Source organism: Garra rufa, chromosome 11 (assembly GCF_049309525.1).
Source record: "Garra rufa chromosome 11, GarRuf1.0, whole genome shotgun sequence".
Taxonomy (NCBI): Eukaryota; Metazoa; Chordata; class Actinopteri; order Cypriniformes; family Cyprinidae; genus Garra; species Garra rufa.
Window position 1 is genome coordinate 37,894,157 of NC_133371.1, and position 13,057 is coordinate 37,907,213.

The 13,057-nt window shown below is 37.1% G+C and overlaps 1 protein-coding gene across 1 annotated transcript in view; it reads right to left on the reverse strand.

The window, feature by feature from the left end:
- Positions 1–13,057, reverse strand: part of mical3a (microtubule associated monooxygenase, calponin and LIM domain containing 3a) — a 108,775-nt gene that overhangs the window by 71,476 nt on the left and 24,242 nt on the right. The window contains exons 2-7 of the mRNA XM_073850207.1: positions 7,962–8,339; positions 7,617–7,824; positions 6,047–6,163; positions 5,768–5,869; positions 3,513–3,668; positions 2,894–2,994 (exon numbers count right to left, since the gene is read on the reverse strand). Of these exons, the coding sequence (XP_073706308.1) occupies positions 2,894–2,994; positions 3,513–3,668; positions 5,768–5,869; positions 6,047–6,163; positions 7,617–7,824; positions 7,962–8,237 (960 nt within the window). The 5' untranslated portion in view covers positions 8,238–8,339. The remainder of the gene's footprint in view (positions 1–2,893; positions 2,995–3,512; positions 3,669–5,767; positions 5,870–6,046; positions 6,164–7,616; positions 7,825–7,961; positions 8,340–13,057) is intronic.

A 13,057-nucleotide genomic window follows, 5' to 3' on the forward strand; every position in this document is an offset into this window, starting at 1 on the left:
TTTAAAATTACACTGAAAGTTTTCTGCAACTGAAGAGCACTAGGAGGCATATAATTCAGTCGTGAGTGGCTGTGGGTGTGGTAATGGGATATTTGAGAGGTCTTTTCCTCTCTGATTCATGTTGCTATGAGCGAGCGGTGTTTGTTTCTCCTAACAGTCATGCTCTTTAAAACAGATGAGGACTCTCAGCGCTGACACTTATTTGAAAAGGCTTTATCCTGAGCACCATTACAGTTCAGGCATAATCCTACGCATTAAACACGATCCAGTGGGATTCTGTCATTTATCCTGAAAAATGCAAAGCAAGCATGTCTCTCTCACTATCAGGCTATATTAATTGGTGTCATTACTGTGAATAATTATATCAGCTGTATTGTGCAAAAGTTGGTGTGTGAATGTGTGAGAGAGAGCTGGGATGGAGCTCCCTGTTAATGATTCAACAAACTTGGCAGTGCTGGGAACAGAGCAGAAGAGCTCATTGTGAATAAAAGGGAACAGACTGTCCGCTCTAAGTAATGATTATTTACACTCCTATGGCCTAAAGCCTCCTAAAGACAGAATTAAACACTTAGAACTTTCAGAAATAAAGTGTATTACGCTATTTGGTGTTCAAGAAACTTTCCTTCATATCAACATTGAAAACTATGAAAGCTAATTTCCGCCACTGTATTAAAAAAAAAAAAAAAAAAAAAAAAAAAAAAAAAGGTAATTGCTTTTTTTCTCACAATTGCAAGTTTACATCTTGCAATTCTGACTTTACTTCTCAGAATTGTGAGATATAAACTCACAATTCAGAGTTACAAAGTAAAAATTGTGATATAAACAATATTAACTCGCAAATGTGAGGAAAAAAAAAAAAAAAAAATCAGGATTGCGACATTTAAACTCAATTCTAAGAAAAAAAGCCAGAACTGCGATATGTAAACACAATTAAACTATTTTTTTTCTCAGTTTATGTCTCACAATTGACTTTTTTCTCAGAATTGCAAGTTTAAATATTGTAGCTGTGAGTTAAGTCATAATTGAGTTATAAACTTACAATTCTGAGAAAAAGTTGCAATTTTCAGAAAAAAAAGTCAGAAATGCAAGATATAACACTTGAATTTGCAAAGAAAAAGGTCAGAATTTTATTATAAGTTTATAAGAGTTTATCTTGCAATTCGAATTTTTTTCCTCGCAATTGTGATTTTACATCTTGCACGTTTGACTTCTCAGAATTGTCAGATATAAACTCACAATTGAGAGTTATAAAGTAAAAATTGTGAGATACAAACTTGCAGTTCTGAATTCTTTTTCAGAATTGCACAACATAAACTCGTAACTGCGAGAAAAAAACTTTATATCACAATTGTGACTTTTTCTCAGAATTGCTTGTTTAATTCTTGCAATTGTGATATATAACTTCACAATTCTGAGAAATAAAGTACAATTTTGAGAAAAAATTTCAGAATTGCGAGATACAAACTTGCAGTTGTGACTTTTTCCTCAGAATTGCACAATATAAACTCGCAATTGTGAGAAATAAAGTCATTATTGCAATATGTAAAAAAAAAATTCTCAGAATTACAAGTTTAAATCTTGCAACTGAGTTAAGTCAGAATTGTCAGATATAAACTAGAAATTCTAAAAAATGAAGTCGCAATTGAGAAATTCAGATTTGCAAGATACAAACTTGAATTTGCGAGGGAGAACTGCAATTCTGACTATTTCTTAGAATTTAATACAAACTTGAAATTCTGAATTCAGAATTGTGTGATATAAACTCGCAATTGCGAGAAAAAGTAAATTTTTTTTCTCAGAAATACGTGATATAAACTCGCAATTGCGATATGTAAGATATGTCAGAATTGCAAGTTTATATCCCACAATTATGAGTTTAAATCTCACAATTGTAAGTCATTAAGACAAAATCGTAAAATATAAACTCGCAATTCTGATAAAGTTGCAGTTTTGAGAAAAAAGTCAGAATTACGAGATACAAACTTAAATTTGCGAGGAAAAAAGTCTGAATTGTGAGTTTTTATCTTGCAATTCTGACTTTATCTTTCGCAATAGCGAGTTTGAATGTCGCAATCCTGAGTTTCTCCCACAATTGCGAGTTTACAGTTCCAGTTTCTCATGCAATTCTGAGAAATAAAGTCAGAACTGCAAGATGCAAACTTGCACTTGTGAGGAAAAATTATGAGATTTAAAAAATTGCAATTACTTTATTTTTTATTCAGTGGCGAAAACAGGCTTCCATAAAAAACAGTTGTGCTTCTTCACTTTTTTTGTGGAAAATGTGATAGATTTTTTCTGAAGATTCTTTAATAAATAGAAAGCTCAAAAGAACACTACATTTCAAATGCAACGCCTTTACTGTAACTTTTACCAATATAATGCATTCTTGTTGAATAAGACTTAATTTCTTTCAAAAGATAAAAAGGTAACTGACTCCAAACCGTTGACTGTTAGAAAATATTAATAAGTGGTTCTGAGTTCTTTTGTCTCATACTTTGGCATGCAACACCCAAAACATATCTTAAACCAGATGTTTCTGCTAGTCTTAGATGCTTTAAGATGGCATATCCTGAACGGATACTAAGTTTCACCAAGCTTGAGTGTATCTTGTTTAGCTGGTTGGTCAGCTGGCTTCCCATCCTAATTAATTGAAAAGTGTTAAAATCCATCTAAAACAGACAAATCAGGCCAGCTAAAACCAGCTTCAGATGTTCAAGCCTGTTTTTGTTTTTTTTCAAAACCTCAAATCATCTGCCTTGAGCAGAGGTGTGCTAGTACTTTTTGTATGGGACAGAGAAAGGCAAACAGGAAGAGAGAGATAAAGAGGGAGGGAAAAGTGAGAATAAAAGAGTGGAGATTAGTTAGAATACATTCAAACTCTATGATCACTCACATGTAGAATGACGCCCTTCTCCAGCAGGCTCTGCTTTTTGGCAGTCATTACAAAGTAATGTGTGTCATCCTTATAGTAGACAATGTTTTCCAGGTCAATTCCTGTGGAGGCAAACCAACAAAGAAAAAGACTAAATGAGCGAGTGGGAGGAAGAGATCAAACTGGAGATGTGACAGACGGCATGTCAACGGAGGGGAAAAAAAGTGGACAGAGATAGAAAGAGGAAGTTGTTTGCATCTGTTCACAGACGTAATTAACTTTGGCGGATAATGCACCCACTCCCTCCATCAACAGGACAGAGAGAGACAGAGACAGAGAGACAGAGACAGAGAGAGAGAGAGAGAGAGAGAGAGAGAGAGAGAGAGAGAGAGAGAGAGAGAGAGATAACAGTGATTATACAACTCAGAAAACAGCAACAAAGACTGCCAACTCAGCACAAAGCAAAAGGGCAGCCCTTTAATAAGAGATTCTTCAAGTCTTTGTTTCCTACACCGCTGCTGGATCTTCTAAAAGTACCACAAGAGAGATTCTCCAAAAGTATAAAAGTTTGTCTGTTAGCTATGAGCTTATGACACTGAATATCTGACGTATATTCAGCGCTTAAGAGTGCTTATTGTACCTGTGGCTTCTCTAAGGTCCTGGAAGAACTTCTGGTTGAAGATGAAGGCTACTCCACTGATCTCCTCCACCTTTGCTTCTGCAGTCGTGTTGCGGTTAATGAAGTTAGCTGTGATAGCAATAGCCAATTTGCCTCTAAACTCCTTCCTCCTGAACCCTAAGGAGGCAGCACAGATATTTATCAGAATGATCTCCAGGAATTTTTGGAAGTTTTCCAAAAAGAAATGTTGTAGCAATGACTAAATTGAGAGTGGTGTTGCCCATGCAAAAGCCTCCCTATGCATATCTAGCGACCAGTAAACCATTGATAAGATTTAAGTGTCACACTGAATTATGATCAAGTGCCAGTCAAAAGTTTTTGAACAGTTAGATTTTTTTTTTTAATGTTTTTTAATAAAGGCTCTTCTGCTTACCAAGCCTGCGTTTATTTGATCCATAATACAGCAAAAGCAGTAGCATTTTGCATGTAGCATGAAATATTTTTACCATTTAAAAATGTCTATTTGAATGTATTTTAAAATGTAATTTATTCCTGTGGTCAAAGCTAAATTTTCAGCATCCAGTCTTCAGCGTTTCTTAATCCTTCAGAAATCATTCTAATATTCTGATTTTCTGTTCAAGGAAAAAAAAATGTTTTATTATTATTATTATCAATATTTAAAGCAGTTGAGTACATTTTTTTCCAGAATTCTTTGATGAATAGAAAGATCCAAAGATCATCATGTATCTGAAATAAAAAGCTTTTGCAACATTCAAAAAAATATATAGAAATTAATACTTATTTAGCAAAGATACTTTAAATTGATCAAAAGTGTTGATAAAGACATATAATGTTATAAAAAAAATCTATTTTAGATAAATGCTGTTCTTCTGAATTTCTATTCATCAAAGAAACCTGAGAAAAACTCTACTCAGCTGTTTTCAACATAATAATACTACATGCTTTTTGAGCAGCAAATCAGAATATTAGAATGATTTCTGAAGGATCATGTGACTGGAGTAATGATTCTAAAAATTCAGCTTTGAAATCACAGGAATAAATTACATTTTGAAATATATTCAAGTAGAAAAGTTACTTTATATAGTAAAATATATATAGTATATAGTAGTTTATATAGTAAAAATATTTCAAAATGTCACTGCTTTTGCTGTACTTTGGATCAAATAAATGCAGGCTTGGTGAACAGAAAAGTCTTCTTTATAAAACTTACTGTTCAGAAACTTTTGACTGGTAATGTATAATAAAAGCATTTGAATATTATGCTCAAAGAATCTTGAAAATGTATCTAATTTTAAAAATCCACATATCAGAATGGATGAAACATTATAATGCATCCTGAATATTCAGTAGTGCATCACAGGAAAAAAACAAACTTTTTAATCAAATAAATGCTGCCTTGGTGAGCATCTTTTCCGGTGAAACGATCAGTTATTTTCAAAACAAATTGACAATTTATATACTATTTAATCTCAAATGTTCGCCTTGTCTCGTCTCTAAACTTCCAAAGATTTCAAAGCATGCGTAGTCTGTGATCCGGGTCAATACAGTTAGGGTATGTCGAAAAACTCCCATCTAGATGAGCATTTGAGGTTAAAAAGTATATAAATTGTCAATTTGTTTTGAAAATAACTGATCGTTTCACCAGATAAGATGCTTCTTCCTCGGCTGAGATCGTTTAGAGCAGAGGTTCTCAACTCTGGCCCTCGAGGTCCACTTTCCTGCAGAGTTTACCTCCAACCTTGATCAAACTCACCTGCCTGCAACTTTCTAGTAATGATGAAGAGCTTGATTAGCTTGTTCAGGTGTGTTTGATTAGGGCTGGAGCTAAACTCTGCAGGAAAATGGACCTCGAGGGCCAGAGTTGAGAACTCCTGGTTTAGAGCCTTTTGAAGCTGCATTTAGGAAGTTCAAACTTCGGGGCGCCATACATATCCATTATATCGAGAGAAATCCTGAAATGTTTTCCTCAAAAAAACAATTTCATTACGACTGAGGAAAGAAAGACATGAACATCTTGGATGACAAGGGGGTGAATACATTATCTGTAAATTGTTGTTACGAAAGTGAACTAATCCTTTATATAAGCAGCATGATTTGAGATATCATTAATGTCTGCAGGACAAGTTACACACTAAGGTTTGTTCAAATTGCTTAGCAAGCAACACTAATTATTTTTTTCCTGTCTAGACAAAACCCAAATATTCAAAGAGAGGATGTTCTCAATTATGATTATATATGAAGTGCTATATTCTTACCTGACAGTGTGTTTCTCCTCCCATCAGCCCCAATTATGACATCAAACTCTAGCTCATTGACTGGATGTGTTCTGGGGTGGACCTCGGCTCTCCACCCAATTCCTGGAAAAACCAACAGAATGTTCAGCGATGAAAGACAAGTCCTTTCTCCGCAAGACTTGGTATCCGTTCAGGATATGCCTAGGCTCTTTAGAACGTTTGGTATTTATGTGGAAACAGATACAAACGAATGGAACAGCTGAACTTTAGCACGGAAAGGACGTGAGAAAGTGATCTTACTCTCATTCTCTTGGTCTTCTGGTGGCTCAATGAGGCCCTTGAACTCCACGTTGACGTGAATCTCGATGCCGAGGAGAAGAGCTACCTTCAAAAGCATCAGCTGCAACTGGCGAATACCTTAGTAAAAGATTACAAAAACCACATCTGAGACTCTTTACACACAGTGTTAAAATGTGACTTAATATGCGGACAAGACGTTCTGAAGAAGTTCCTCTAATTAGGTACATCACTTCCACACGTCAAAGATTTTTTCTTCTTGGCCAAAACTGTTGCTGGCAAAGTTTAAAGACCTTGTTTTGGCTGGTTTCCCCAACACATCCCACAATGATTACATGAGTAGGCAGCCATTCAATGTCTGGAATGAATCAGTATGCTTTAGTATTTACACTTCACATGCAGGGAGTCCCTGAACACCTCTGAAGGTGGTTTGAGTAATTGAAAGTCTCCAATGTGTGTCGTAACTGATTTACATCTACAGTTGAAGTCAAAAGTATACATACAGAATCTGCAAAATGTTAATTATTTTACCAAAATAAGAGGGATCATACAAAATGCATGTTATTGTTTATTTAATACTGACCTGAATAAGATATTTCACATATAATACATTCACACATGAAAAAAATGACCCCGTTCAAAAGTTCTTAATTCTAATTCTTAATACCGTGTTGTTACCTGAATGAGCTGTTTTTTTTTTGTTTAGTGATAGTTGTTTATGAGTCCCTTTTAGTCTTGAACAGTTAAAATGCCCGCTGTTTTTCAGAAAAACCCTTCAGATCCCACACATTCTTTGGGTTTCCAGCATTTTTGTGTATTTAAACCCTTTCCAGCAATGACTGTGATGATTTTGAGATCCATCTTTTCACACTGAGGACAACTGAAGGATTCATATGCAACTATTACAGAAGGTTCAAACGCTCACTGATGCTCCAGAAGGAAAAACAATGCATTAAGAGATGGGGGTGAAAACTTTTGAACAGAATGAAGATGGGTATGTTTTTCTTTTTTTTTTTCCATTTACTGCTACAGAAGATAGTTACATTTTCCCAGAAGACAAAATAAGTTCAATTTACCCTGATCTTTAAATTCAAAAAGTTTTCACCCCCCAGCTTTTAATGCATTGTTTCTCCTTCTGAAGCATCAGTGAGCATTTGAACCTTCTGTAATAACGTTGCATATGAGTCCCTCAGTTATCCTCACTGTGAAAAGATGGTTCACAAAATCATACAGTCATTGTTGGAAAGGGTTCAAATACACAAAAATGCTGGAAAACCAAAGAATTTATGGGACCTGATTTTTCTGAAGAACAGCAAGCAGTTCAGGACAAAAAAGGGACTTATGTGAAATATCTTTTTCAGGTCAGTACTAAATAAACAACAACATGCATTTTGTATAATCCCTCTTAGTTTGGTAAAATAATTGACATTTTGCAGATTCTGCAAGGTGTGTATAAATTTTGACTTCAACTGTATGTTTAGTGCTGTCAACTTGTAATGGGATCTGTAATGGATGTCTGTACTGTAAAGGTTAATTTCTCTCTATGAAAAGGACAGTTTGATGTACTACTCACTGATATGGTCGATGGCTCCAGCACAAAACTTGCCGTAGAACTTCTTGGCTCCGAGACCCCTCAGATCATGAATGGTGAAAGGCCAAAGATGGAGCACATTGTTTCGAGAGAACGCATCCCTCTTCTCCAGCAAAACCACCTTGGCTCCAAGGAAGCCCAGCTCTATGGCTGTACGCAAACCACATGGTCCAGCTCCAATGATCAGACACTGAAAAACACAATAGAAACACATAAAAACCAAATCATCAAGCCACAAAAAAATCTATTTTAAGCAAACCCAGAACATTGCAAGTTTCAGAACTAATAACCAAAACACTCTGTTTCGCCCCAGGGAAACTTTCATACCTTGGTGTTGGCACAGGCCCTTCCTTTTTTGTATTCTTTGTGGCTGGCGCGCTTGTCTAACTTGGCCCAGAGTGCTTTGGCTTTCCAGTAGTTGAGCTTGGACTTGAGTTTGTGGTAGAACACACGGTATTCATTGGGCTTGAGTTCCAGGAAGTCGCAAAGCTCTTGAAAAGCCTTGAGAGTGCCTTTGCAGGTGGTGGCCTGGACGAAGCGGTCAAAGAGCACGTGGGACTGATTCACCCCTTCTCCCACCGCATTGACGCCTCCATCTCCCATGGTCCCTTGACCCGACTAGCGGGGATTATGGGACAGGCCCCGTCCAGCTTACTCAGAGTATCTTTGTTTGCGATTCAACTTCCTCCATAGGTCATTTTCACCCTGAATGAAGAAAGAAAAAAGATATATGAAATATTACACACACACACACACACACACACAAATTAAAATGTAAAAAAATAAAAATAAAAACAAAACAGATTTTATAGGGCCCTAGTTAAGGATATTCTACCAAAGCCAAGGCCCAAGCAGTCAAACTGAAATCATCAGAGAAGGAATGCCATTCCAGAGAGGAAGCAAATGTTCAGATTTTAATTAAAGATTACCAAAACAAACATTTTTTTGTAACTTGCACGGATTAATTATTCACCACGAGATTAGCAATGTGTGATTAGCAACAAAGTAAATAGAGACGATTTTGATTTCAAAAGGACTTTAAGATGCACATTATGTTTCTACAGAGCTACAGCATGATATAGTGCAGCTACGTAAAACATACTGTGTAAAACCGGTCTATAAAATGCACTTTAAAAGCTAACACCTTTCAACAACAGAGTGGGCTGCCAAAACTTTGCCTGGAAAATTTCATATAGCCTAAAGGACCTAGAAACTTTAATAAAGACTTGGCATCAGAAAGTGCAGAGAATGCCCAATGCCCTTATCTGAGAGTCAGTGACCACAGGAAGTCTGATGAACGCAGAGAAACCCAAACAGGAAATGCTGTAATATTGGAAGTACATGCTTTGAAAAAGACCCCGGACATGATAAACCATCCACAGTGCTGCATGAATAAGAAAAACCATTGCTGACAATCAGGTGTGAAATAGTCTTGCACTGCCAAACTTTTGTCAGCCCGTTTCTCTTTACAGTTTATTTTGGTCAAGTACTGGCCATTCAAACAGGAAGAGACCTCCTGACATGTAAAGTAACCAACCAGTCTATTTTGCATTTAAATGGTGAGAAAGAGCCTCAAACATACAGTTGAGGTCAAAAGTTTACAAACACCTTGCAGAAGCTGCAAAATGCTAATTATTTTACCAAATAGTCCACAATAGAAAATAATAGTTGAATTTATAAAAATGATCCTGTTCAAAAGTTTATTTACTTGATTCTTAATACTGTTTACCTGTAGTGACAGTTATTCATGAGTCCCTTTAGGTCCCACAAAAAAAAAGTCATGTGTATTTGAACCCTTTCCAACAATGACTGTATGATTTTGAGATCCATCTTTTCACACTGAGGACAACTGAGGGATATGCAACTATTGCAGAAGGTTTAAAAAGTCATGCAATAAGAGCCGGGGGTGAAAACTTTCTGAATTTGATGATCTGGGTAAAAATTTTCAAAAATGTTCACCCCTCAGCTCTTAATGCATCATGTGTCCTTCTGAAGCATCAGTGAGAGTTTGAACCTTCTGTAATAGTTGCATACGAGTCCCTCAGCTGGAAAAGATGGATCTCAAAATCATTGTCATTGCTGGACAGGGTTCAAATACACAAAAATGCTGAAAAACCAACAAATTTTTACGACCTGAAAGATTCAGAACAAACCAGAGACTCATGAACAACCATCACTAAAAAAAAAAAAAAAAAAAAAAAAAAAACAGCTGTGGATCATTCAGGTAACAACACAGTATTAAGAATCAAGTGTATGTAAACTTTTGAACAGGGTCATTTTTATAAATTCAACTATTATTTTCTCTTGTGGACTACATGTGAACTTTTATATGAAATATCTCATATAAGTAATTATTAAATAAATAAAAAAATACATGCATTTCGTATGATCCCTCTTATTTTGCTAAAATAATTTACGTTTAGCAAATTCTGCAAGGTGTATGTAAACTTTTATCTCTACAGAATATTGCATTCTTCAATACAGACTGACAAAGACCAGATATCGTTGACATTGGCCAACAACAACAAAAAAAAGCCCAGAAATGCTGATAACCAAACATTTTGACAACATATTATACAGGAAAATTTCTCAAAAAAAAAAGCAATATGCTCTAAGGATGTGAAGAAAAAAGAATGCTGAGCAATCAAAAACACTACATAATACAGACCTATCAAAAGAATTTAGTCTGTTTTTCAGCTGAAAGTGGCCGCAGAGTTAACTGTCAGCCACTGAAATAGAACATTTAAAATATCACAAATTAGCAGTTTGTCAAGGCCAAGGACATGTACATGCACACACTCCCTTTTAAACGAATTCAGACTCTCACACGCGGCTAAGGTGTGGTCTAGATGAAGGAAATCCCCACCTCACAGAAAGCCGATGAAAGGGAAGGTAGGTGAAGGGTTAGTGTGAGGGCCTTTCACTCGGTTCCAGCTCTAGTGTGCTGTGAAAACACGCTCCTGACCTCACCGCTCTCAAACTGCTGCGCCAGCAATCGGCTCAACACCACAGCCAACTGCTAAAAGCCTCAGTGTCACAAAGCCACAAGACGTGATGTAATGATATCAGCCTTACATGTAGGTCTGTCATAACAATGACATTTTAGCTGACAACTGATTGCAATACTAATAATTACAATTACAAATTAGAAAGCCCTTGCAGTGTAAATCTAATACAAAATACAAACGAGTTTAACTTAAGTCTTGATTTGGTTGCTGTGAATATCAGAACATTAGATTCATTTAAAATTCTCTGAATGGACAGCAATATTTAAATAAAATGTATATAAATGAAATAACGGAGACAGCCTTACTGCCATATGAAGTGCACCAAGACCTCATGTTTTCATATTAAACAAACTGATTTCACAGTCATGAAGTACAGTCGTGGCCAAAAGTTTTGAGAATTACATATTTATTGGAAATTGGAAAAGTTGCTGCTTAAGTTTTTATAATAGCAATTTGCATATACTCCAGAATGTTATGAAGAGTGATCAGATGAATTGCATAGTCCTTCTTTGCCATGAAAATTAACTTAATCCCAAAAAAAACTTTCCACTTCATTTCATTGCTGTCATTAAAGGACCTGCTGAGATCATTTCAGTAATCGTCTTGTGAACTCAGGTGAGAATGTTGACGAGCACAAGGCTGGAGATCATTATGTCAGGCTGACTGGGTTAGAATGGCAGACTTGACATGTTAAAAGGAGGGTGATGCTTGAAATCATTGTTCTTCCATTGTTAACCATGGTGACCTGCAAAGAAACGCGTGCAGCCATCATTGCGTTGCATAAAAATGGCTTCACAGGCAAGGATATTGTGGCTACTAAGATTGCACCTAAATCAACAATTTATAGGATCATCAAGAACTTCAAGGAAAGAGGTTCAATTCTTGTTAAGAAGGCTTCAGGGCATCCAAGAAAGTCCAGCAAGCGCCAGGTTCGTCTCCTAAAGAGGATTCAGCTGCGGGATCGGAGTGCCACCAGTGCAGAGCTTGCTCAGGAATGGCAGCAGGCAGGTGTGAGCGCATCTGCACGCACAGTGAGGCAAAGACTTTTGGAAGATGGCCTGGTGTCAAGAAGGGCAGCAAAGAAGTCATTTCTCTCCAAAAAAAACATCAGGGACAGATTGATCTTCTGCAAAAAGTATGGCGAATGGACTGCTGAGGACTGGGGCAAAGTCATATTCTCAGATGAAGCCTCTTTCCGATTGTTTGGGGCATCTGGAAAAAGGCTTGTCTGGAGAAGAAAAGGTGAGCGCTACCATCAGTCCTGAGTCATGCCAACAGTAAAGCATCCTGAGACCATTCATGTGTGGGGTTGCTTCTCATCCAAGGGAGTGGGCTCACTCACAATTTAGCCCAAAAACACAGCCATGAATAAAGAATGGTACCAAAACACCCTCCAACAGCAACTTCTTCCAACAATCCAACAACAGTTTGGTGAAGAACAATGCATTTTCCAGCACGATGGAGCACCGTGCCATAAGGCAAAAGTGATAACTAAGTGTCTCGGGGACCAGGGTATGTGAGCGGAGCGGAGTGCGAGCGGAGCGCGGAGTGGAGCGGTGTGATTTTGAATGGAGGGAGGAGCGGATTTTTGAAAAGTCGGAGCGTCGTGGTTTTCACTCGCTCCAAGTGCGCTCCACCATCGCTCCATCATAAGTACAATTCATGCCAACGGTCCGTAATATAACTGCATAATAAGCAGGCATTCACATGTTAAACATTTAGCTTGATAGAGATGGATCACTCAAATCAGAAATAATGTGAATGGACATGAGCGGTAAATTATAGTTCACAAGGATTTAGTTTGTTCCTTCTAGATACTGAATATATTCAGGTGAAAGCCTCATTTAAACATGTGCAGCACTTATTCACACGCAATCGCTGTGACAATAATGCATTAAAACAAATGTAATGGTATCCGATTTCGAATGATCAGAAATCTGTCAGAAATGCAGCGATCCATATGTAAAATAACTGACGAAAATGTAGTTATTTTCATTACAAACCTTGCACTGCATAAAGCAGTAGTTATACTCTTTTAATGCTGACAATGTTATTAGCTTGGTATGTGGTAGGTACAAAGTTTGCACACTATTCCAAACTCTCCTGTTGTTTTAATATGTGTTATGAACAGGACCGTTATATTTAAAACATAAGGCTATTTCTGAATGTTTTGACGCGGAGCGAAGGCGGAGCGGTGTTTCTGACATCAGTGAGCGAGGAGTGGAGCGGGAGCGGAAAATTGTGAACCCGGAGTGGAGCTGGAGAGGAGCGATTATTAAATGCACTGAGCGCGGAGGGGAAATTGTTGCCGCTCCACTCCGCTCACATACTCTGTCGGGGACCAAAACGTTGAAATTTTGGGTCCATGGCCTGGAAACTCCCCAGATCTTAATCCCATTGAGAACTTGTGGTCAA